At 36.3% G+C, this 26,125-nt stretch overlaps 2 protein-coding genes across 29 annotated transcripts in view; one reads left to right on the top strand and one right to left on the bottom strand.

Moving 5' to 3' along the window:
* The window catches only part of LNX1 (ligand of numb-protein X 1), a 106,177-nt gene extending 96,005 nt beyond the window's left edge, over positions 1–10,172 (top strand). For 2 of the 3 annotated variants that reach the window (XM_036020537.1, XM_028507917.2), the window contains exons 8-11: positions 5–182; positions 1,969–2,221; positions 7,278–7,436; positions 7,829–8,259. In XM_036020537.1, coding sequence (XP_035876430.1) covers positions 5–182; positions 1,969–2,221; positions 7,278–7,436; positions 7,829–7,964 — 726 coding nt within the window. In that variant the 3' untranslated portion in view covers positions 7,965–8,259. Of the gene's footprint in view, positions 1–4; positions 183–1,968; positions 2,222–7,277; positions 7,437–7,828 lie in introns of all 3 variants that reach the window. The other variant, XM_028507918.2, reaches the window with a different exon arrangement.
* The window catches only part of FIP1L1 (factor interacting with PAPOLA and CPSF1), a 73,766-nt gene continuing 54,021 nt past the window's right edge, over positions 6,381–26,125 (bottom strand). For 14 of the 26 annotated variants that reach the window (XM_028507919.2, XM_028507920.2, XM_036020598.1 and 11 more), the window contains 4 exons: positions 25,423–25,478; positions 16,698–16,911; positions 10,206–10,343; positions 6,381–9,528 (listed from right to left, as the gene is read on the bottom strand). In XM_028507919.2, the coding sequence (XP_028363720.1) occupies positions 9,381–9,528; positions 10,206–10,343; positions 16,698–16,911; positions 25,423–25,478 (556 nt within the window). In that variant the 3' untranslated portion in view covers positions 6,381–9,380. The remainder of the gene's footprint in view (positions 9,529–10,205; positions 10,344–16,697; positions 16,912–25,422; positions 25,479–26,125) is intronic. The other 12 variants (XM_036020591.1, XM_028507926.2, XM_028507927.2 and 9 more) reach the window with 2 other exon arrangements.

The raw sequence follows: 26,125 nt of genomic DNA, 5'->3' as shown, positions 1-26,125 counted from the left end.
TTAGCCCCTCCATCCCGCGGTTACTTGTCACGAGAAGATGGTTACTGTCCGAAAAGACCCCAGTGAATCTCTCGGCATGACCGTTGCAGGGGGAGCGTCCCACAGGGAGTGGGACTTGCCGATCTACGTCATCAGTGTTGAGCCCGGAGGAGTCATAAGCAGAGACGGAAGAATAAAAACAGGTAAGAAGTAGAGACTTCAGGTTCTGGAGCAGCAGTGTGAAAAGGAATTAGCAGCTAACTGTTTCCAGATTTAACGAGAGAATGCGAGGGTGCTCTGGCCGGGACATCTGTTACCCATTGACCTTGATGGGTTTGAGTGTAGTTGCTGGGCTGGATTTCACCTCGCGCAGTTCATGTAGATTGATGTGGGTGCCATCTTGTGTGTTAGTAAAAAGCAAGTATTGCAAACTATGCCAAGAATTCATAGGAAAATGCTACAGTTATGGAGAAGTTGCTTCCATTAAATGGTATAATCTGGTTCCCTTTATTCTAAATGATTCTTTGCTGGATTGATCCAATGTTGCAACTGTTCATGAATTGTCCCATTTTATGGGTTGGATAGAAATAATTGGATAGACTTGGATGAAATAAATATTAAGTGAAAGTACCACTCAATGGGTACTTTCCCACTAGTGACATGTCTCATTATGTGCCCTGGACTCCTGGAATGACAATGGCGAATTGTAGCCTTAGTAATATTGTCAGTTCACAGACAGGGGTAGCTCAGATGGTTGAGCAATTATGTCATTTAAGGATTCAGATTCAAAAGATAAAATGCGAGAAATTTCTGAAGTACAGTCGCTCAGCCTGTGGAGCCAGAGTGGGGTGGGATGTTAAGGGATTTGGTCAGCCAACCTGATGGTGCTTCTTGTGTGGTCAGAAAGGACTCAAGGCCTTTCCTATATTTTCCGTATTTTTAAATTCTTGCTATGGTTATTCTGTGTAAAAAAAGCTTGTCAGAGATGGCAGAAAGTCAGGGTAAAGATGAACTAGAAAATGGAGGCAGGGGAGGTATGTTTTTAGTTTCTCTTGCTTTTGTTTTTCACCCAAGCACCTGGGTGGAGAATAATGAGGTCAACCAAGAAGTGACCTGTTAGTGAAACATGAGCAGATGATTATACAGTATGATGTATGGGAATGGTACAGCCTGCTTAACCAGTGGTAGTTCTTAGCACCTTTGCAATGAATAGAAATAACTCTTCCCTCCCTCCCTTCTTCCTCCCATCCTCCCTCTCTCCCTCTTTCTTCCTTTCTTTTCTTTCTCTTTCTTTCTTTCTTTCTTTCTTTCTTTCTTTCTTTCTTTCTTTCTTTCTTTCTTTCTTTCTTTCTTTCTTTCTTTCTTTTCTTTCTTTCTTTCCTCCTCTTTATTGGTGTGACACTAGTTAACAAAATTATACAGGTGCACAATTCTGCAACTTCTTTCTTCCTCTTTAAGAACACAGTTCCATGGTCCACTTTTTTTTCTTTACTTCTGTCAACTCCTCTTCCAGATACTCTAAGGGGTAGCTTCTTATTCATTCATTCAAACTACATTTATTAGGTGCCTACCACACACTAGGCTCTGTGCAGGCACTAAAAGCTTTTGCCAAGTGCTCTCCCTTTGTGCTAAAAACAGGAAACAAAAATGGGAGTGGAAATGCAGGTTTTCTTTGATTAAGTGGTAAATGAGGCTAATCTTCCTTCCTCCCCCCCACCCCCTTTTTTTAAGGCAAGAGCCACACATCAACGGGTATGCTTTAGAAACCTCCAAACGTGACTTACAGAACTTAAAGCATTTTGGAGCATGCACACAGTTCACCGTTTGCTGTGTGAGAATCCAGCCTCATGTCAGTGCAAGAAGCTAATTGACATGCCCCTCAACATCACTACTTCCTGCATCCCAGTCACTCCCTGCCCCTTTGCACTTTACATAGAAGGTCCTATTTGCTCTCCTACTAAGGATGGCTTCTGCTTCTCTGACCATCAGGTGACATTTTATTGAATGTGAATGGAATAGAACTAACAGAGGTCAGCCGGAGCAAGGCCGTTGCACTACTGAAAAGCACGTCCTCCTCGGTGGTTCTTAAAGTCTTGGAAGTCAAACAATGTGAGCCCCAGGAAGACTGCGGCAGCCCAGCAGCCCTGGACGCCAACCACAACACAGCCCCGGACACCAACCACAACACAGCCCCAGCTGGTGACTGGTCCCCGTCCTGGGTCATGTGGCTGGAATTACCAGGGTGAGTCCCACTGAGAGGTCCTTGGGGAGGATGCATAGAAAAGGATTTCGGGTGGCCCTGGGAAGAAATAACTGTATTTCTTAGACCACTATTCCACTCTTGGGCTGATTTATGGCACTAGCATATTAATGAACCCTGGGTTTGGTTATGAGACAATTTGAAATAATTGAATTCCCTTTTGTAACTGAAAATGCATGTAGAAATCAGGGCAGAGACGAAAGCTTGGATGTGGAAACACTATTAGGCATTCACAATGAGCCAGTCACAGGTCTGCCACGTACAGTTGCTCCTGCAACGGGGAGTTCACACACCCTGGAGCAGGGGCAGGTTCACCCGTCCCTCATCTGCTAGCGGTACAGCCCTAGGAACTTGCACAGAGGATGATCCCCTTCTGTGGTTTTACCTCTTTAGCTTTTGGGTGGCCCCGGCTAAACATACAGTGACACAGCAGAACATTTTACTGTGACTGCATGTTTAAGCATGTTGACTGAGGATGTGTTTGGTCTTCTCGCACTAGTTTCTATTCTCGTGAGGTTCTTGTATAAAACTTGAGGAAGCAGCTGGGCTGTCATTTTAGTGAGATGACTAGATTCTTACAGTAGAGCCATTTTTTTGTCTCATAGAGACACTTTGGGACAGGATTTGGGGGGTAGCCTTGCTCAATGGCTGTATACCGAAATTAAATATTTGGAGGACAGATAAGCTGGGGTCTGCTCACCTGCATCAGAGCGTAAATTCTTGACCTTCAAAAGATTCTTACTAATTTCAAATGTGTGATTTAAATGTTAAATAGTGGAGTCACTGAACATATATGCTGGTTAGGATTAAATGAATGAATGAAAGCAGGACGTGTAGCTTTAGAACATTTTTTGAGGGTGGAGATATTGTCAGTCTCTCTTGTTCTTCTTAGTAATTTTAAATGAGGTTGGGGAAAAACAATCCCTGGCTCAAATACAAAGCGACCTAGATTCCTTTTTGAGCTTTTAGTAATTGATAAATTTTAAATGACTGCGTTTTTAAACAGTCGAAAACTGGGCATTGAGGCAGTTTAAAAATCTTAAAACATTTTAGAACTGAGCCTAGGTGGAAGAGTTACTTTTATTGTTAAAAAATCTTCTTGAAACTGCAACCTAATGTAGATCACCTTTTAAATTTTGTGCTTCAAAGCTATTTTGTTATGTAATCCAGGTTCATGTAAGATGGGACAAATGCAAGATGCTTTTTATTCCAAATATAAACAAGTGAATGGTTCTCTTTCCCTCCTTTTTCACTTGGTCTTGCGCGAGCACCTTCCTGCTTTTGCCAGAATCATCTGGATTTGCTCATTCTTTTAAAAGAAGAGTAGAAAGGCAATGTGAAACAGTGCCAGCAGGGACAACCCTGGTTTTCAGTCACCATGGCTATTCTTAGTCTCCTTCCTCTCCTCTCCTCACAGTAATTTGACGAGCACAGTACAAAATTCAGGGGCCTCCAAAGCACACAGAGGGAAAGGTCTAGTCTCCCACCCCAGTTCCCTCAGACCTGCTCAACAGTCACACGGGTATCTTCCCAGGCAGTACCTATGTTAGGGGATGGCCAACTTTCTGAAAAGGGTCAGCGATTAGGCTTTGTGGGTCATACTGTCTCTGTCCCAACTCTTCAGCTCTGCTGTGGCACCATGAAAGCAGCCACAGGCAGTATGTAAATGAGTGGGCATGGCTGTTTATTTGCAAAACCAGGTGGTGGGACTGAGCTGTAGTTTGTTGACCTCTTGTTTATGTGTATCTGTACACACAGTGGTAGCATACACATTATTATGTACCAATGAATTTTTTTAAAAAATTTTAATATATCTTGGGTATCACTTCATGCCAGTACATACTAAGCTGTCTCATTCTTTCAATGGCTTAATATACCCTATTGTGTCAATGTACCACAATTTATTGAATTGATAGTGGACACTTAGGTTGTTTTCCATACTGACTTTCACAAACAATGCTACAGTAAGAATTCATAAGGAGTGTACAGTAAGAATTCATAAGGAGCACTACCAACAGGAACTTGTATCAGTGTGCCTGGACATGCTAGGTCACACTCTTGACTTTGTAGGCATTGCATCACTGTTAACTGGCATCGAGTCATGGTGCAGAGAAGTGAGGCCCACTTCATTGCTTCCCATCTTTGTGTGGCTTGGTCTTTTCACCTTAATATTAAAAATAACTTATTTGGGTTCTTTTCAGGGAGTCCTGATATGTATTAGATATCTTTGTGTTCCATATCTCACCCATTTTCTCTTCAACAGTTTATTTCCATTGGTTTCTTTCCATATTTTGATCTGTCCTTCACATCCCTTACTGTGTTTTCAGTAGTATCTGTTTTTGTAGTCACTTCTGTTGGTTCGTTTATTCTTGTCTCATATCTTCCTTGAAATCTTGTATCTCTACATTGATCTCACTTAGACAGGAATTATTTCAAAGTAGTTTAAATTCACAGTAATATGGCTGTTAAAAATTTCATTTTCTATAGCAGCATTTCTTTGGTGAGTGGTTTGTCTTACAGTTATTAGTTACTTTCCACTTTTGTAGTGTGTCTGCTGACTCTCTAATCTTTGTCTTTAATTCTTTAATCTTTCTTTACTTCTCCCACACCAGCAAAGATCAGCCTTGCACGGAGGGCCACTCACATTGCACGTCTCTCTCCTCCACCCTACCAACCACACTGACAGGCTCCTTCCTGTCCTTATGGGTTGTCTGGGTTATTACCTCACTCGTGCCCTTCTTCACCACAGTGGGCCCAGTGGGTCTGCTAATGGTCGGCCTTCCTCCTTCTGGTGTTCCCATGTGGAATGGGTGATCTGCCTAGCAGTGGACCATTCATGATGGCCCCCAGGGCTCTACCGGCTGGGCCTGCACTCTCCAGCTGTGGGAACTCCCTCTTCCATCCCCACTCTGACTCACTGCCCTTACAAGTTTGCCTGCATATATGGTTACTCAGTTTTAAGATGGAGTTTCCACTTCTATTTCCAAGTTTCCTAGTTGCTAATTTAGTAATTTTTAAAAAAGCAAAAGGGATACAACTAAAATAGGAACAGGAGCATCAATTACGCATTTTCACAATCATGCTGTACAACAACCAGCTGCAAAACCTCAGTAGAAAGTTATATATTTACCTAGGATTTGCCTGTTTGTGGCAAAAATCCCACTGATGATCTTATGGCCGAGTCCTGAATCAGAATAGGGAAAACACCACAAAGTTATGCAAGCAGGCATGGATGCCAGGAAAGGGTGACTGCTGGGGGCCAGCAATGCGATTATTTTGCCACAGTATGGCAGAACAAGGAGGTATTACTTGTTTCGAACATGTTGAGTATGAGATAACAGTGGGACCTCCAACTTTGTAAATGTCAGCTCTAGAATTATCAAAGTACTGACGAACTCAAAGAATCTCTGTATATAGGCTATATCTAATGATATTTACCTTATGGATTACTCTGAAGAGCTTATACTTATTTAAAATAATAAATATCATTACATGTTAATAGTCTTTTCTAAGAAAAGCAGGATTTTTACAAATTAGAAGATCAGTAGTGTGTATTCTTGCAAACCTCTTTAATGTTTGGCTTAACAGATGGTATCTGGACTCTCCTTTCTGTTGCCAGATCACCTGTCACGTGCTCTCTGGAAAAACGCCACTGCGTGCTCATAAAAAAATGAGTGAAAGGCAAACAGTATCTTACTATTATGATACAAATGTATTTTTTTTTTATCTCTGGACACTGAAAGGCACATAACTTGAGAGCCACATTTTGGTAATGTAGGGGCTCACTGGAACACTGAGGTCCAGTGAGAGTGGGCTGAGGAAAGGGGTTGAAAGCCCTTGAAGGAACAGCTAGTGAACAAAAACACAGATCCCTTCCAGAGCAGCTAAAGACTTCCCCATACTTAACTCCTTTCGACAGAGTTTAAATTATTTTTAAGGTAACCATAATTTCTTATTTGGAAAAATTACCAAGCTCCTTGTTATTGTTTATACTTTAGCACATCTTTGATTTATCCTATAATAAGTTCAAAATAGGAAAAAGCTCACAAGTAAATTCAGAGTTTAACAAATGTTACTGACCAACGCTGTGACTTAATAAAACATTTAACAAGACGTTTTATTGTTTTTTTTCAAAAATCAGTTAATATTTTAAGGTACAGCTTATAAACAATATCTTGATTTTTTTTATGAACATGTTAATTTTCTTTCCAATTAGTTTCTGGGCTGGGGGATTTTAGAGCCAAATCCAGCTTCTGACACACAACCTCTATCATCACTGTGATACAGTTTGCTTGTAGCCTGCACCTATGTTAACACTGACTCAATAGCCACTGAATAGTAAACGAACGCTTCTTCAAATCTCCATTTCTATTTTAGCTGAGGATTCTACTCATTTACAAACACTTGTGGTCTCTCCTTCTCCCAGTCCTTCTATAACTTGCTATTCCATTTACTGCCAGTTTTCTCTCTCCTATATGAATCATTCTCACAATCTTTAAGTGTACATTTTCCATTCATTTTATGCCTGTATGTCTTTATAGCCTTTATTAAATATGGAGAACTACATATAAACTAGTATTTTCCAAAAGTCAAAATTTCAACACATGCATTAATTAGGGTAGGTTTAATATTTTTCACTGAAATTAATCATTTACTCAAAGAATTTTGCCTTCATTAAAAATTGTATCTACAGGTAAATAAAAATGACATAAGTATGCTTGAATTTGGTTCACCTATAAGGCTTTATGCATATTCAACTTTGTTTAATATAAACTGAAGCATTAAATCTTCAAGCCAAAAATACGATTACCTTGCCCAGCAGACATATAAGCAAAACATAATAGATGGTGTGATTTTTAAAAGGGTGTTTAGCAATGGAAAATGGAAGTTCAATCAATGGGTTATGACATAATTTTGAGTGAGGCCCAACCAGTGCTATTTACTCTAAAAAATAATGCCAATAGAAGGAATGGGAATTATTAACTATGAGTTCAACTTAACTGTGCTTATATATTGATTAGACTACATTCTATTTCAGGTACCTGTATAACTGTAAAGATGTCATACTACGAAGAAACACAGCTGGAAGTCTGGGCTTCTGCATTGTCGGAGGTTATGAAGAATACAATGGGAACAAACCTTTTTTTATCAAATCCATTGTTGAAGGAACACCAGCATACAATGATGGAAGAATTAGGTAATGATAACTATTTAACAAAAAAAAAAAACCCTTATTATACATGTCAAAGCTTGGCCCAACTTGAAATAATGCATGTATTTATTATACCTTTTTTATTGGTAAGAAATTAAACACATCTACGTAGCATTCAATCTAAGAAATCCAAAATAATTGTAAGTTACTTGGTCCCATACAGCAACTTCCTTCACTTTTGGCATCCCTTCCAATGCAAGCTGAGTGGGTCGAGTTTGCAGAATTTAAATGAGGAGGGATGGGAAAAAAATCTTAGTGAGAAATAATGTAATTAAAATAGATGTAGCAAAAATTAGGACCATCAAATAAACCTGAATTAACTTCAGCTATGGATCAAAACGGTAACTATACACCTTGCTCTGTGTGTTTTGTTTTAGATGTGGCGACATTCTTCTGGCTGTGAACGGCAGAAGCACGTCAGGAATGATGCATGCCTGCTTGGCGAGGATGCTCAAAGAACTTAAAGGAAAGATCACTCTGACCATTGTTTCTTGGCCTGGCACTTTTTTATAGAATGATGGGTCACAGAAAAACAGAAAATCACAATTAAGTTTAAACAATGTATTTATCTTGTCATTTTTTTGTATTTAAAGAATACACTGAAAAAATGTGAACTTTAATGTCAGCAAAAATATGATGTAATGGAAGCCAATTACACCTCAAAATATAATTCTCCAAACATAACATTACTAATAGTTTTTATTCAGTGTGGAGGATTTTGCATCACTAAACTTTATATTTTTCTATTTAATAAAAAGCTCTTAAACAGATGAAATGATTTGTATGCCCCCGATGAATTCAAATCATATAACCAAATTAAAAATCTGGTATATGCTGAGGTCTGCAAGGGTACAGTCTAGGTGTTTTAAAATAATTTACACCCAGAGCATTTTAAAAGTTCATTGCCAAAAAATGTTCCTTTCATCAAATGAGAAATAAATATTTTTTAAAAATTATAGGTGTCTTTAAGTATGTGACACTAAATTCATTTGTTACCACTGTCTAAAAGATCCTAGTAATTCTTTCAAAACCATGTCGTTACCATCACTGACATGACAAATACTTTCTAAGTGTTAACCCCTGAAAATGCTCACAGAATTATACACTTGCTTTTTCTTAAATTTAATAGGAAATAACTAAAGCTCTTATCACTTTAGTCACAATATAGTTAGTAACTGTATAAAAAATCTTCAGGCTGCTCAACCAAGGAGCCTTGGGAAAAGCATCAAGAAAGGTCAAACCAGCTGGACCCTGGCTCATACAGATGGCCACAAGGGAATTCGATTTGTGTCAGTGATGCGTGTCCCTGCGCCTGCTAGAAATGACACTTAGGATAAGTTATTTCACAGAGGTCACCCAAAGACCCCTAGATTTTATTATTTTGGATATAAAAGTTCCCCATTTAATTTTGCCACGAACCCAGATTTAGAACACTGAATACTTGCTATCAGAAAGTTACGATGTCAAGGCTGCATGAGTTCTGTAATACGCTAAGCATCAGTGCCACAGCAGCAATGATAAAAGACTAGTTTTAGTCTCAAGACGCAGGAGGTGCCCTTGGATGCCTTTGCGGTGAAACCTCTTGAGAGACTAGTATTTGATTAACTCAAGAACACTATGGCCAAGGTGGAACCTTGACTTTTATCAGGTACTGGTATATACACAGCTAAACACAGCTCTTTAAATTCCCTGCTGAGTGAGTCATTCACATTACCTTCTTGGATATAAAGTCACTGCTGTATTATTTTTTAAATATTACAAAACAAAGATTTTTAACTTAACATGAAAAATTCACTCTTTTATTTTGGAAAAAGTTTTTATACTAACAGAAGATTAAAGGTAAATTTCTTAAACATTATCCAGAAAAATAAACAAGATTTGTAGTATCTATTTCTGGCACTAATATTCACAAAAGGCTATATACCAGGCCTATTCTGCAGGTGCAGCTTCGGTGCTCTCCTGTTCAGGAGCAGGCTCGCTGCCCGCTTCTTTTCCTTCTTTGCTTCTTTTAGATTTTTTGTGCTTGTGTCTCCTGTGACTGTCTCCTTCTTCACTTTCATGGCGACGTCTACTATTACTGAAAAAGACATAAGGTCTGTTCTTAAAAATGTTTAGGTACACAAGTGGTGACAAAAATCAATTCACTTTGTCTAGGTAAAACCTCAATGTGGGTATTAAAAAATTTAAAACATTATTTATCTCAAAACACATTTTAGGGAGTAGTTTTTTGTAACTTTTATGCTGAGATTGTATTTACTTTATAGGCTCATCTTTGCCAATGTTATTTCCAGGGCCCATATATTTTACTTTGAAAGACAAATTACAAATGAGAAGCTGAAGCACTAAAGTAAGAAATACTTTCTAGGGTTCACTTTAGCCAAATAATAGGCATTATTATTTAATGCCCTGAATTTTGTTTAATTAAACTGCTTTAATAATATTTACTATTAAAGACTGGCTCATATGCCAAATTCCCTCCTCCCAACAAGATAATGTAGAAAGCCTCATTTTCTCATATATTACTTTACATTCCATGCTCCTTTTGGATTACTGGTATTAAATACAGTCTGGTCAGATTTAAAAATCTGTGTTGAAACCTATAAGGAATCAACTTTTTAAACATTATTCTTAATCTTCTAATTAGGAATACATATGTTCGACTGGTTATTGGGAAATCTTTGCTTTTACTTCCTGAAGTCAAATCAATTTCTCTGTCAGCTTCCAAGTATTTTACTATTTTATTAAAGAGCAAACCTTCGAGATGACTTGTGTCTGGTTTCCTCCTTCTCTCTGTGTCGTCTTTCTCTATGCCGCTCTTCTTTCTCCCGACTTGCTCTGTGACGCTCATAGCTTCTGTCTGCATACTCCCTGTATCTGTAACGTTCTTCGTCACTGAAACCGGAACAGAAACAACTGTTCTTGACAACTGGACTGTTAATACTTCATGATTTCAAACGGTAAAAGAAGTGACTTGAGTTCAAACCAGAAGCTCCCACATCAGCATCTTACAGAGAAATAGACGCAGTTGCTGAACTGAGAGGGAAATAAATAATGATGCCATTCCCTAATTAGTACTAAATCTAATACAAGACAATCTAATACAATCTAATACAAAATACATAGTAATTACATATGTTAAGGGATCAATTTTGTTCTGTGTTTTCATAATTGTTATGGGACAAATTTTGGAAAACTGCTATTTTCTTCAAAACTTGGGAGCTATAAATGATTTACATTTTAATTAGCTTTCTCTTACTCCTTTTAGAATTAAAAGCATGTTTGTATATTTCAGATATTCAACCAAAATCTTTACATTACTTGTAAAATACTGGGCACACAGTTAAGATTCTGAAAATGCATTTTAAATATTTGGCTCACGGTGGCTACATTACACAGTAGGAAGCAGATGAAGGTTTTAAGTTTTCAATCACATAAAGGGTACATTCATCTAATAAAGAGGCACAGAAATGAAGAACAGAGGGACATTAAAGCAACTTCTACAATATCCACTCAAAAAGTTGCCTGTGGACACACACACTTGCATTCTGACATCCCAGCTACTTAATATTGTAAGTATGTGGTGAGAAGCAGGGATTCACATGGCCAACAACTTCAAATGCATAAGCTTCAGCTGCACCTCCACTTTCTGACTTGGGAAAGAATGGACTTGTAAAACTGGGACCAAAGGTAGTCTCCCTTCACATCCCTAGCCCTGTCTCCTCTTTTCATGTTCCTTCACCAACATTCCTCTCTCCACCTTTCTCCTAATCCTTTAAGTCTCTTATTTTCATTTTTGCTCAGCACAAAAGTCAATACTTTCTACAACTTAATATCAGTAAACTCAGAATAAAAATATCTTTTAGAGCACTGTGTTCTGAAGAGCCCTGGATTCTAGAAATATGTTTAATACAAATTATTAAATTAACTCATCTGGAGTATCAAGGGGCTGAGAAATCTAAGCAGGAATAATAGGAAACAGAATCAGGTGAAAGTATAAGCCATATAATAGAACAAATCAGCCTGTGGTCTCCTAGCAACAGAAATGATTCAGTAGTGCTACGCCTAATGCAAGTCATATTGCTGACAACGGTATTACTGCTTCAATACATTACATTTAAAAACATTTCATTAAAATAAGAAAAGGTACACACACACACACACCTGTGTGTGTACATGTTTACATTCACACTATTTTTCTAACCATAAATACATACTTTGTATTTGGAATGTGGAAGCAAGACACCTGAAAGGCAATGTGCCAGGACAGTGTGGAGCAGTGGGAAGAGTACGGGCAGAGTGGGCCCAGGATCACATCCTAGTTCTACTACTTCCTAATTGTGTGACCCAGGGTAGGTGACCTCACCTCTCTAGATCTCAGTTTTCTTATCTGTAAAACTGGCAGCAATCTTTTTCAGGGCTGTTGTAGAACTGGCAATAACATTTATGAAGTGCTTGGTACAAGAGAAGGCCCTTAATAAAAGGTAGCTGACATGCAGGTTCACCATCTTCAGTAAATTTCATGCTAAATTTTTCAGAAGTAGCACCTTTTTGTAATGGTGTTTGACGCTGTAATTAACATTTCTGATGCTGTAATTAACATTTATAAAGCATAATAAACTAGCACACACCAGGACAAATAGCATTAATATTACCCTCTTAAAAAATGAGGCTCTGTCATGATTCCAAATGGGTTTACACTAAAATAAAGTCAATTATCTCATAATTTATCATTTGTAACCTTGCCCTAACACCAATTCTTGATGTTTTTGAGGCCTTTTAAAATTCTGAAGGCAGTGACAGAATGGAAACCTTAATACAGATGATAGAATATTTGGTCTCATGCACGAAATCTAAAGATCCCTTTTTCTAGCCCTTTCTTTGATAAGCAGCTGTGGCACAAAGTTTCTCTGGGCCTGGAAATCATTAGACCTCACTCAAATACCCAGAACAAACAGACTTCAATCTGGCCCACAATTAAGTGGCCTAAAGACTACATGTTGAAACTGGTCTGTAATTTTCAGAACAATGACCCTATAATTTGTAACACAGCACATACTACATGCCATATTGTCTTCAAAAATTTTTTAAAATGGCCTTTACTTATACTTCAGTTGGATTTTCCAAATAACAGTATTCCTGGGATAATTCAGAACAACACAAAATTCCTGTATCTTTTGCCTCTATGACCTTGAACTTTTGGTTAGATTTAGGTAAACAATGACTTCTGATGCCCTACAGCACAGCAACCTAAAAATTAACTGTGGTTTAATTATTAATACCTTAGTTCCGATAAAAATTAAGTAGCATTTGTGCATGTGTGTTTGAGTGAAAGAATTTAGACTCCAATATTCTATAAACCTTGTATTATTTATATTTATTCGAAGAATAAATATAAATAATACAAGCTCTATGAGCTCTAGCAGAGCCATGACATTTAGTCATGTATCCTATCAGGTTTTGCATTAAGCTCCTTAACTTTTAAGTATGGACATTCTAGAGATAGCAGTGCTATCTCAAGTGTTTTAACTACATTAGAAACAACTCAACTTTCTGAAAAGTAATGCTTTTGAACTTAAAGGAATCATACTAACCTTCCTAAAATTGACAGCACATGTCCTACATCACGTGAACACAAAACATACACACAAAAACACATGTATCATAGGTTTATTAATCTAGTAAATAAAAATCTATCAGGTGCCTACAAAGTATAAGTCATATTATTAGGAACTATAGGAAGAAAAAAGATCAATAAATCCTGTTCAGTTTCTTACTGGACATTGTTTTTAAAAAGTTTTAAACTACTAACGAGCCCTAGTCACCTTGGTAATACTATATGGTTAAATCTGAAAGGGTAGTATATGAATGATTCTGTATCCTCAAGCATATAGCTTTGTGCCTGGTATATAACAAGAGACTCAGAAAATGTCAATTTCATGAATAAAAGAAGGAATTGCTACTCCCTTCGCCCCAAAGAGGAGGGGGGGAAAATCAAGTGCTTAAAGAGTAATAAGGAAAATGAGAAAACAATTCTTAAACTACCTGATTTCAAGACTGAAGATTTTAAGTAAAGTCTCAACCACATTTCCAGTAGATAGTAAGGCTCTACTATTGCCTTATATTTATGCTTCTATTTCCTCATCTAATAAGAAAAAATTTAGATCATCTCTAAGGACCTTTTGGATTAAGAAGTCTATGATTAGATGACCATAACTAACAAAATAAATGCTGCATGTGCTCACATCCTGAATTGATCTGATATATTTACTGCTTCGTCTCATACAGCAAAATCAGAAAACTGTCTATGCATATTACATTTATTTATCTCACCCCCCAAAAAGTGCAAGTTACTTTTAACTTATTTCATTCTACATTGTGATGGTATCTACATGTATATTTTAAGAAAGATGCCCAAATTAAAGCTTTGATTGTGATAAAAACTGATTTTTATTCATTTAAAAATCTAGCTTAAAGTTTCACCAATAATATTCAAAATTGTTTCTTCTCTAGTGTATTCACCTTCCTCCCCTGAAATATGTGTAAGTCATTTCATTTGCTGACATATTCATTATGTGCCAGGCATTACTGTACAAAGTGCTGAGGTTACAGAAATGAAAAATGGTGGCCAATGTTCTTAAAGAGGCTAAGGGAGACATGCTAAAGAAAATACATAAAGTGCTTAGGAAACATGTGAGTGAAATGAATTCTTTCAGGTGCAGAGGAGCTCACAGAAGACAAATGTGAGCTGGATCTTGAAAAATGAATAAAAGTTTGTGAGGCAGAGAGGTTAAGAAATGACAAGAGCAAAGGAAGTATGAAACTATGAGGGAGTCCCAGAATAGCAACCAGTTCTGTGTAAGCTAGGATATGCAGTGCACTGCCTTGCGAGAAAACAATGCAGAAAGGTGCACGACTTGGGACTTGTGGATCCTAAGAAGAATTGGGAGTTTATTCTTTAGGCCAGCAGTACACACCAGTCCCAAGGAAGTGTATAAATTCTTCTCAATGGCACAGAACGTTTCCGGGAATCAATTTCCAGATCTCCAACTTCCACGTTTATTCTTTCCTGAATCTGAACTGCCTCATGATACACCTGCAGGTTAAAACATCATGCCACTTCTCTAGCTAACCTCTTCTCTCACAATCACCCTCCTGGCCCTTTGCAAAAGAAAGGCATTCCTTTCATCAGTTTTACTCCAGTACATTGGCTAAGTGTGTAAAAACCATCCTGCATCAAACAGATATCTAATTTATAATGTTACTGCCAGTGAGACCTATTTTGTTCAAGGAACCATAAAGCATCTGTGGGGCTTTGGGTTTCCCATCTTATACACTGTCCCATTAAGAACAAAGTATGGAATAAGAAATGAAATTTCTAAACTTCATATATACCTTAATGTCACAGTAGTCATAATAACTTTTCCTGAACTGGTAAAAACAGTATCAAATGATCCTTTTGAAGAAAAGCAAAGTATTGGAAGGCAGCACCTTATTTTGAGCTCTATAACTATTTTGTTTATTAGACTTATATAGGGAATATAGGTTAACTCATTTGAACAGAAAAATAAAGCCGGATTTTTTCCTTTGCAAGCTGAATGTCATTTAGCTGTCTGACTGGACACCGAGAGCTATCTTTTACCACAGATGCTTGGTAAAAGGGTCTTGATAAAATCCTTTAGGTATTCTTCCAAGAAACTGAGAAAACTAAAACTTTAATTACTAAAATGAATTGGATTGAACTGTGTACCTGAAAAAGATATGCTCAAGTCCTAACTCCCACACTTGTGAATGTAACCTTATTTGGAAACAGGGTCTTTACAAATGTCATCAAGTCAAGATGAGGTCACACTGGATTAGGCTGCACCCAAATTCAATGACTGTAGTCTTATAAGAGGGAAATTTGGACATAGAAACAGACAGATGAATGCCATGTGCAGACAAGACAGAGATAACAGTGATGCATCTATAAACCAAAGAACACCAAGGACTGCTAACAACCACCAGAAGCTAAGAGATAGGTATGGAACAGATTCTCCCTCAGAGTGTACAAAAAGGAACGAACCCTGCTGACACTTGGACAGTATCAGACTTCTAGCCTCTAGAGCTCAGAGTAAATTTCTGTTTTAGGTTACTAGTTTGTGGTATATTTTTACAGTAGTTCCAGGAAACAATCACACTGAATAATCAGTAGTTTTACAAAGCAGGTGGTTTTCAATTCTATGCTCCCAAGAAAATCAAATCATGAGCTGACAGACCCTTAACAATGACTCTGATGCTAGGTTAACTATGTACTTTTGGTATATCACTAAATCTATAGGTGCTAAAATAATTGAGTGACGGAGCTACAACAAAATTCTACTGATTCTCACATATTTTATATGAACAAGGTTTCTCAGTACTTACAACTATATATATTTTCTAAAACAAATATATTTTAATGGCAAAGTGTTTTTTCCTAGTAATAGTAATAATCATTTATAGATATATTAATTGGGGATAGGCAAAAGCTCCACAATCACATTAAGGAAGGTAGTTCTATTAAATTAGTTTCAGAATTTACATTACATGTAAAAATGATGATAATTAAAATCATAAAAAATTTTTTTAAATAATTAAATTTTTTATGTCATACATTTTTAATGCATTTTAACCTACAGGAGTATGTTGTAGTAAAGGCTGACAGGGTGATTAGTTTAAAAAGATTGTCTTAGGAAAGAAGTATTTTACATTAGAATAAAATTCTTTGGGGGAAGTAATTCAGAAATAAGAATTTGACTACAGAAAGAAATGTATAATTTTCATCTGTTAAAGAAAGCCTGTTTATGCACTTTTAAAAAAATGGATGATGTTTAGTAAATCACTATAATGTTTTTAGCCCATTGCATGTATTTAAAAGACTGATAATTTTATTCTAAAATGGTCATGTTTATAATACACTGGAAACTATACATTGCCAACTATTTACATTTAAGATGAAAATTTTAGATGAGAAGATACATGAAGGGACACAAAATTTTCAAAATTCTTTTGAGGAGTGAACAAACAGTTTTGAAGACTGTTGCCTTAGGTAATAAGAACCTCTATGAGAATTAAATGGCCTCGATGCTTTTAAATGGCTATCCTAAATACTCTTCAAATAATCCTTTCCCAACTGAACCGGGTTTTCCACCCTGTTATCAAACATAAATTCTAACATGCACATTAAGTACCAACAGAGGCATACAAACTCCCGCCCACGCCACACACCTGTTGAAAACGCTCGGTGTGGGGCTGTGGTCGCGCTCCCGCTCCCTCTCTCTGGTGCGCTCTCTTTCTCTGTCCCGATCTCGGTCTCGGTCGCGCTCCCGGTCCCGGTCTCGATCTCGGTCTTTCTCTCTTCTTGAATAATAGTCCCACTGCTTGCTGGTGTCCACAAGACTAGGCCACGAAGGAGCAGAACCAGGAAGGTGGGGAAAGGCAACTAAAGAGAAAAAAACAGCAAAACATAAAAACTAGAAACAAGTTAAAATGAGAGAAAATGACCCCCCCGAAAGTTATAAAAAAATAGACAAAACTCCCACCAAAAGTGCTTCATTAGATTATAATGAAAACTTACAACCACAAAAGAGAAATGATATACAGTGAATACACACAGATTGGGGGAAAATCCAGAAACAAATCTTAAAAAACTAACATATAAAGACACTCCCTTTTGCAATGTGAACAGGAACTAGAAATAGCTACACCACAAACTTCCCAATATCAAAAATGTAAACCAGAATACATTAGAACATCTTCAAATTATTGAAAAGATAAAACCTAGAAATGTGTATTCAACATATATTTCAAAAATAAAAAAACAAAGGCTCCGATAAACAAAACAATGAGCAAACACAATCAACTAAGAGCTCACCAAAAGAATTATCAGATAGCTTTAAAATAAACCACTAAAAAAAATGTATACTTTCAAAACAACATAGGGAAAAATAGAATTTTTTTAAATGTTATGAGGTAACATAGTTGGGTTTTTTTAAGATTTTATTTATTTATTTTTAGAGAGGGAAGGGAGGGAGACAGAGAGAGAGAGAGAGAGAGAAACATCAATGTGCAGTTGCTGGGGGTCATGGCCTGCAACCCAGGCATGTACCCTTGACTGGGAATCGAACCTGCGACACTAGGAAAAATAGAATTTTTAAAAAATCACCAATTCAATGTAAAAAACCTTGGAAAACATGAGTTTATTGGCTCAACAATCAGAATAATATAAAGAGAACTGAACTCATCAGTTATATAACAGAATATGATATGTACTTTGAAAAATTCTGACTATATTTTGAAGACATAAAAACACACAACATGGTTGGAAGAAAAGGATGGGAGAAAAAAGGAAAAATACTAATACCCCTCAATCTCCATATGAGTAGCTATATTAAAGACAAAGATTCACACAGTAAGAATTACCTGGTAAAGAAAGGTAACTACATGAAGACGAAAAAATGTAACTTGCCAAGAAGACAGAAAACATTAAACATCCAGGCATCTAAGAACACAGCCTTAATTTTTGTTGAGTAAGAGCTAAAAGGAATATAAGTAGAAACAGAAAAACCCACAATGATCATGGGAGAATACCATAATCCTCTCAATTATTGATACTTTAAGGACAAAAATTGCTACAGATATGTAAGATTTGAACAAAACACTGTTAACACGGTTGATGATGAACCTAACAGAATACTGCCTGTAATAGTTAAAGGATACTCATTATTCTCAAGTTCGTATGAAACATTCATAATATACTATGTACTTTCAGAGGACAAGTAAAATAAACACTGTTCTCTGACCACCATGAAATTTAAGTTAGTAAAATTTTAAAATTTATGGGAAAATAATCTCCATACATTGCAAATAAAATTCACATTTCTGCCCTGGCTGGTGTGGCTCAGTGGACTGAGTGCCAGCCTGAGAATCAAGGGGTCGCTGATCCGATTCCTAGTCAGGGCACATGCCTGGGTTGTGGGCCAGGTCCCCAGTTGGGGGTGTGTGTAAAAGGCAACCACTCGCTGATGTTTCTCTCCCTTTCTCCCTCCCTCCCTTCCCCTCTCTAAAATAAATAAATAAAATCTTTAAAAATCTTGTTTTCATCATGTAGGAATTGAACACAAACATCAAATGTCTAGAGATGCAAACTGTTTTGAAGGGAAATTTAATGCACTAAGCTGATAACATATGAACTTAGAAAAGCACAGAAAAATATAACAAAGGGAGACAATAAAGATAAAAGTAGAAATCAAGTAAACAGAAAACTATCACACAATTTAAAAAAGCAGAAAGTTGGTTTTGAAGACTAGACAAAAAATGACAATCTCTGACAAAGAGAGCCCACAACTACAGATGCTGCAGAGATTAAACAATGCACAGAATATTATACACTTTATACCAACACATTTAAAAACTCATGTGAAACAGACTCATTCTTAAAAATAAATTACCAAACAAAAGTGACTCAAAAATAAAAAAAAAAAATCTTAATTCTGTATCTATTAAAGACAATAAATCAGTAATTTAAAATCTCACAAGATCAGATGGTTTTTACACGTGAATTTTTACTAACTTATAAGGTATAGGCCATTCTAATATTATACCAACTTCCAGGGAACAGGCAAAAAAGATCATTCTCTAACTTACCCCACGTGGTTTATAGAACCTTAATACCAAAACCAGTTAAGGATATTACCAAGTAAAATCACAGACCAATCTTACATATTAACTTAGATGGCAAAATCCCAAATAAATCAGTATTTAAAAAAAATTAATCATGAACAGGTTAGATGTATCTCAGAAAATAAACAGTGGCTTAATATTAGAAAAATATTAGAAATTTGCCACATGAACAGATTAGAGAACAGCATGATTTCAGAAAGCATTTGGTAAAAATCCATGTCCCTTCAATTTAAAAGCCCTTGGAAAACTAGAAGAAATGTTCCTTAATCTGGTAAGTAAAACCCTAGTAGTAAAAATTATAAAGGCATTTTTAAAAAAGGTATTTCAGTACTTCAACATTATATGGAGTTCTTAGAACACACACACACAAAAGAGGGAGATGTATAAGAATCTGAAAACAAAGGAACAAAATCATTATCTGCCGATGATAGTATTGTCTAAAGAGACTCCACAAATTACAGTGAGAGTTCACAGATAACTGGCTACATGATCAATATATTTACATTGATCAATATATGTATCTTACATGTATCTCTGTAAACTATATTTATGTGTTCCATATATTTATATATATTCTATACTTTTATGTTCTGTATTTATAATTCTGTATCTAAATATAAGCAAATACAAACAAAACACAGAGTTCAAATGAATATACCACTCATAACAACGAAAACATTAGATACCCATGACTAAATCTAACCAAAGATATGTAAGAAGTGTAAGGAGATAATTATAACACTTAATGAAAGCACTTAAAAAAAAATCTCCCTAAATGGAAAGTGAGTCTTTGTCCACAGATGAAATCATGTTCTAAGACATGAATTTCACAGGAACTGCTCTCCAGCATCGACTGGACTCCAGTGCTGTGATACAAGAGCAAGGGCTCTAGAGCCAGGCTGCATGGTTTCAAATCCTGAATCTGCCACTTACTGTGTGATACTGGGGAAATGACTTAATCTGGCTGCCCTTCAATTTCCCCCTCCATAAAATGAGGATATTAACAGTATGCCTACTTTATACGGCTGTCAGGATTATATGAGTTAACAGTGTTTGTCACATAGTAAGGTTAATATAAATGCTAGTTATTAATCAAAATCTTAGGAGTTTTTCATGGAACTTGTAAAGTTGATTGTAAAATGGATATGTAAGAGCAATGGCTCAAGAATACTTCTAGAGTTGAACAGGTACATTCTGCTGATCCAAAGATCAGATTTACTATAAAATTTATAATTAAGATAGTGTGGCATTATTAGCACAAGAATAGTAGTTAGATAAACCAAGTAAATAGTCTAGAAGGCAGAGAAACAGATTTATGCATCCATGGAAACTTGATACATGAGTGGAGACTGTATATCCCTCAGGAAGGCTAGACTATTCAACAAATTGCACTCAGACAATTATAACTGCAGTTTACAACACAGGCAAACATTAATTCTCCAGATGGGTTAAGGATGTACACATGAAAAACAAAATTTGAAAAAATTTTTGGGAAAATATATATTGGGGAGTATTTTTTATATACTCGAGATTAAGAAAGTGATGGTCCAAATGTGAACCCAATTAAAAATATGGTATGACTTTACATAGTTGATATAGTATATGATAGTACCTATTGATATATCTCAATAGCAACATTCTCTTTCATGGCTTGAGTACTATAATTATCTCTAAAATATATAATAGTTATACAGTCATAAAATATAAATAAGGTGTTTATTGTTTAGCTTTTAGAATAAAAAACTAACGTGCCAGAGCACAGATAACTTTGATTACAAGACAGAATATAAATGTTATAAGTAGGAGTATAGCCGGACAGGTTGGGAGGCAGGGGGGAAGGAAGTGGTGAAAGCTTAGAAAGATGCACAGTAGTTGTGATTGATGGAAAAAGAAAAAGAGAGCAGTTATAGAGGAACAAAGATAATGTCATAATTTCACTGGTGGGGAAAAGGAGACAGTGAGCAAAATACACATTTATCATAGTAGAAAGATAGCACCCGGTATCTTAAGTTATATAAAGTAAGACATAGGTGATGGCCCTGGCCCAGTAGCTCAGTTGGTTACAGCATCATCCTGATACACCAGGGTTGCAGGTTCAATCCCTGGTCAGGGCACATACAAGAATCAACCTCTCTAAAAAAAAATAACAAACAAGAATAAAAATAAATTTCTAAAAAGAAATAGGGTAATAAGCTTATGTAGAAATGTCATGGAGACCATCTGATCTAAAAACCATTAAAAATGCTTAAGTTCTTCCATATCCCTGAAAAATATTACTTTTAAACTAGGTCTTATTTTATAGGTACAATCTTAATATGTGCATCAAGAAAAATATTTCCTCTTGTAATTGGTGGTATTTAAGAATTACAAAATTCTAAACTAAAATAAACAAAGCTAAAACAGAATTACATCAGAGAGGAAGCTCTATTTGCCATCTTCATTCCAAGGGGTTTTTTTTTGGACTAGAATGAAAACTCCTAACTTTTCTTTATTTAATTGTTACAAAATGCTTTATAACTGTTATTATTTAAAAGTCCTTTATTTAAAAAAGTCTCAGAGAAGAGTCAGGGTTAGTAAACAATAAGCAGAAAAAGCTTGATTTGGGGATTAAAATTTTGCATATATTACTTTGAGAAAATGTTAAATACGTAATAAGTATTTTTAAAAATAAAATTTTCTACAAGGAAACTGCGTATGGAATCTCAAGAATAAAGTCTGATCTTTCTAATATGTTCATTTGTACTGAAACAAATGCACAAGGAATTTACTAACAAATGATGCAGTGACAAGTGCCGTAAGAGGTAAAATTCTGATTAATTTAATACTTATTAAGTACTTACATATTACAGGTACTGTGCTCATCACTTTGTAATCAAACTTTAAGTTACAGATGAGAAAAATGATTTAGATTATTTAATTTACACAAAGTTACTACAGTAAGATGGACCGGGACCCAAACCCAGGCTAACTGCAGGGCCTATGCTTTAACAGTTAGGCAACACTGCCTCAGAGTTAGACACAGGAGAGAACCTGGAGCTTGTTGAAGATGGTGGAGATAATCAATAATGAAACAGCTAATATCTGAGTGTTTATTAAATGGAAAGGTGCTTCAATGTATTCTCACTAAACTTCATCTTATGGAAAAAATTATGCTCTCCATTTAATGAAGATCTATAAAAGCCACATAAATAATGAGGGGGTGAAGCAAGACTCTAACCCAAGTAATCCTGAGAGCCCAGGGGGAAAAAAAAGGTGATATAATCAATGAAACAAGTCAGTCAACAGAAAGACTACCTTTTCATGTGAATGAAGACAAATGTGGCTTTGAACAAGGTGGGCTTGAAGGACAGTACAACCCTCTAATACAGATACCTAGAAGGTAACTCTTAAGTATATGACACTTATATTGTATACACCTTTAAACTATTCCATTTTCTCCACCCCCAATGGTACTACTACCTGAAAACAGGATACCATAATTTCTTCCCATGGATTACGGTCCTGTGCCACTTAACAACAGAGATACGTTCTGAGAAATACATTTATTAGGCAATTTCCTTCTTGTGCAAACATCAGAGTGTATTTACACAAACCAGATGGTCCAGCCTGCTACACACCTACATCTGGTAGACCACACTGCTCCTATGCTATAACCTGTACAGCATGTCACCATACAAAACAACACAAGACTAAACCAAGTACAAGAGAAAATGAGGCAATGAGATGTAGCAAACACAAAATGTACGAGGCTGCTGCTAGCGTAACACAGCATACTGTTTTACAGCAACCTATTTTTGTATGTAAGTAGAAAGAGCACACTAACATAACTGTATGTGCTGTACTTTTATAAAACTGGTGGCACAGGTATGTTTACACCAGCATCACCAAACACATGAGTAATGCATTATGACAGCTATGATGTGACTAGACAATGGAAATTTTTTTAGCTCTGTTATAATCTTATGGGAACACAGTCATATATGTGGTCCAGTCCATCACTGACAGAAGGGTCCTTATGCAGCACATTAGTGTACTACACCAACTTCTTGTTCTCTCAATCCAGCAGGCAACTCGGCCATTGCCACTTTCCTACCACCTACTATTTCCTCACAGTACGTAGCCAGGATGGACCTTCTCCAATGTAAATCTAGCAATTTCACAACCCAGCATGATACTAAACTGCTCCTCGCAGCCCTCTAAATCGGGATGAAATTATACAGAATGGTTACAAGGCCCTGCATGCTCCTTTCTCATCTCCAGGCATTCATCATGCATTCTTTACACTCCAGCCACGCTATGATTCTTTCAGTTCATAAAGCCTACACTACATTCTCACCACCGTACCTTTGAACATGTTTTGAACTCCAAGTCACATTCTCTACAGCTCCACCCCTCTGGAGTGTGAGACCCCTTGCACTTTGCTCTCCATAACATCCTCTTCTATCACCTGGAAGTTTTCTCACTAGCATATAAATTTGATAAGGACAAACCTATGTCTATGTCTATTTTACTGAATTCCTAAAACCTAGTACAATGCACAAGAGCATTTTTAAAATAAAAGAATAAATAATCAAGGAATCTAAGCAGAAAGTGGTATCAGAAGCCCTTGTAATGGATAAAGTTGTCAAGAGTAAACATGATAGAGGACCTAGCCAAATGACTAACAAGAAAAGATGGGGAAAGATGAGAAAAAGGCTAGTTGGATACTATGAGTCAAAAAACAGAAAGATTATGGACAATGAAGGCAAACAATTTGGTGACAAATCCTAAATCCTTTTAGGAGAAGACATGGTCTAAGTATCTCTGTTGTGTCACAGTTTATTAATTTTTTTTAAATACAGTTGATAAATAAAAAAAAGTTGATTCTGTTAAGTAACACCTACATACATATTAGGCTTAGTTACTCTTTCAGTTAACATTTTTTACTTGTTCGGCTGATAGTATTTTAAACCATGCAAATATGTTTTTATTGCTATAAAAATATTTAAGTTCAGATGCAGAGGTCAAAACACTGGTAAATCAGGATGCTCACAGAAATGGTTGAGTATGGTCACAAAAACAGAGGAAAAAGTGAAGGCTATGAAAAGTGACATAAAGGAAAATGCATAGGGAACCAACACTGAAGGGAAGGAAACCGGGACTCAAAGCAACGGTTTGGAGGAGAAGGAAGAAATAAACATTCAACCTGAATAGAACAAAGAAACAACTCAAAAAAATGAGGAGAGGCTTGGGAACTCCCAGGACAACTAAATGTTCCAACATCTGAATCATAGGGGTGCCAGAGGGAGAAGAGGAAGAGCAAGAAATTGAAAACTTATTTGAAAACATAATGAAGGAGAACTTCCCTAATCTGGAAAAGGAAACAGACTTGCAGGAAGCTCAGAGAGTCCCAAAAGAGTTGGACCCAAGGAAGCACACACCAAGACACATCATAGTTAAGTGACCCAAGATTAAAGATAAGAAAAGAATCTTAAAAACAGCAAGAGAAAAGGGAAAGTTACCTACAAAGGAGTTCCCATAAGACAGCTGATTTTTCAAAAGAAAGCTTGCAGGCAAAGGGGGCTTGGAAAGGAGAAGTCATGAAAGGCAAGAACCTGTATCTAAGAGACTCTATCCAGTAAAGCTTTCATTTAGAATGGATAAAGTGCTCCCCAGATAGGTCAAGTTAAAGAAGTTCATTATCACCAAGCCCTTATTATATGAAATGTGAAAGGGACTTAGAAAAAGAAGATGATCAAAAATAGGAACAATAACACAAACTCAAAACCATCAACAACCAAACCTAAAAAAACAAAAGCGAACTAAGCAAACAACTAAAACAGGAACAGATTCATTGAAATAGAGATCACATGAAGGGTTATCAGGAGGTGGGAGAGGGGGAAGAATGGGAGAAAAGGTGCAGGGAATAAGAAGCATAAATGGTAGGTACAAAATAGACAGGGGGAGGTTGAGAATAGTGTGGGAAATGCAGCAGCCAAAGAACTTCATGGACATGGACACAAGGGCGGGGGGAGGAATGCTAGTGGGAGGGGGGATAAAGAGTGGAGGGGAATAAGGGAAAGAAAAACAATGGGACAACTGTAATAGTATAATTAATAAAATATACATTTTTAAAATTAAAGTCCTTTACTGATTCAAATTGAATCTGCTAACTAAAAATACTTGCCATTGGGGTATAGGTAGAGGTAGAAGAGGGTATGAGGGGGATAAATAGTAATGGAAAAATAAACAATAATAAAAAAAGAAAAATTAACTAAATGAAAATACTTACCATTGCCATATGGAAAAGCACGTGCAGAACGACTATCATAACCAGAGGAATGTCCACTGTTGAAGAAAAATGCATTTTAGGTGTTACTATTAAGTTCTAAATTTTAACAGTTTGGTACAAAACATAAAAGCAGGATCATGACTTAATCACAATACTAAGCTTTAATTCTTAATTTTATTTAATATTAAAACAAAGGCTTCTCAATCTCCAAAAAATATACAACCTACCACTCAAATGTAAAGAAAAATACAGATTGCTAGTGCTACTTAACACGAATATGTTTAACCCATCAATTCATCTGAACTCATAAGGTAACAGAAACTTTGAGGCTAACAATATTTGAGACTTAGTTAAAATTTAGTCTTAAAAACAATTGGTCTTAATGGTTATAAATCATAAATTCAGCCCCACTGACAGGATCAACAAAAAATACTTTTAACATTTTGACTGAGAAAACATATGTCTAACAAGGACTTAACAAAGTTAAGTCCTTATGTTCTCACAAGTCACCCTTCACTGAGTTTTACAATTTTCTTTGAAAATTTTATGCAGGGTTTGATGCTACTGATATAATAAGGTTCTTACAATTCTTGTCTTTTCATATAATTTAAATCACTTTTTCAGAAATGCACTGCATTTATAGAGTTTATTTGCCACTTCAGCAGGAATAATTATAGCCACCATTTATTAGTGATTTTTACCT

The sequence above is a fragment of the Phyllostomus discolor genome, chromosome 1 (assembly GCF_004126475.2).
Source record: "Phyllostomus discolor isolate MPI-MPIP mPhyDis1 chromosome 1, mPhyDis1.pri.v3, whole genome shotgun sequence".
Classification (NCBI taxonomy): domain Eukaryota; kingdom Metazoa; phylum Chordata; class Mammalia; order Chiroptera; family Phyllostomidae; genus Phyllostomus; species Phyllostomus discolor.
Note: the sequence above shows the minus strand (reverse complement) of the source record. Positions and strands in the feature narration are given on the sequence as shown.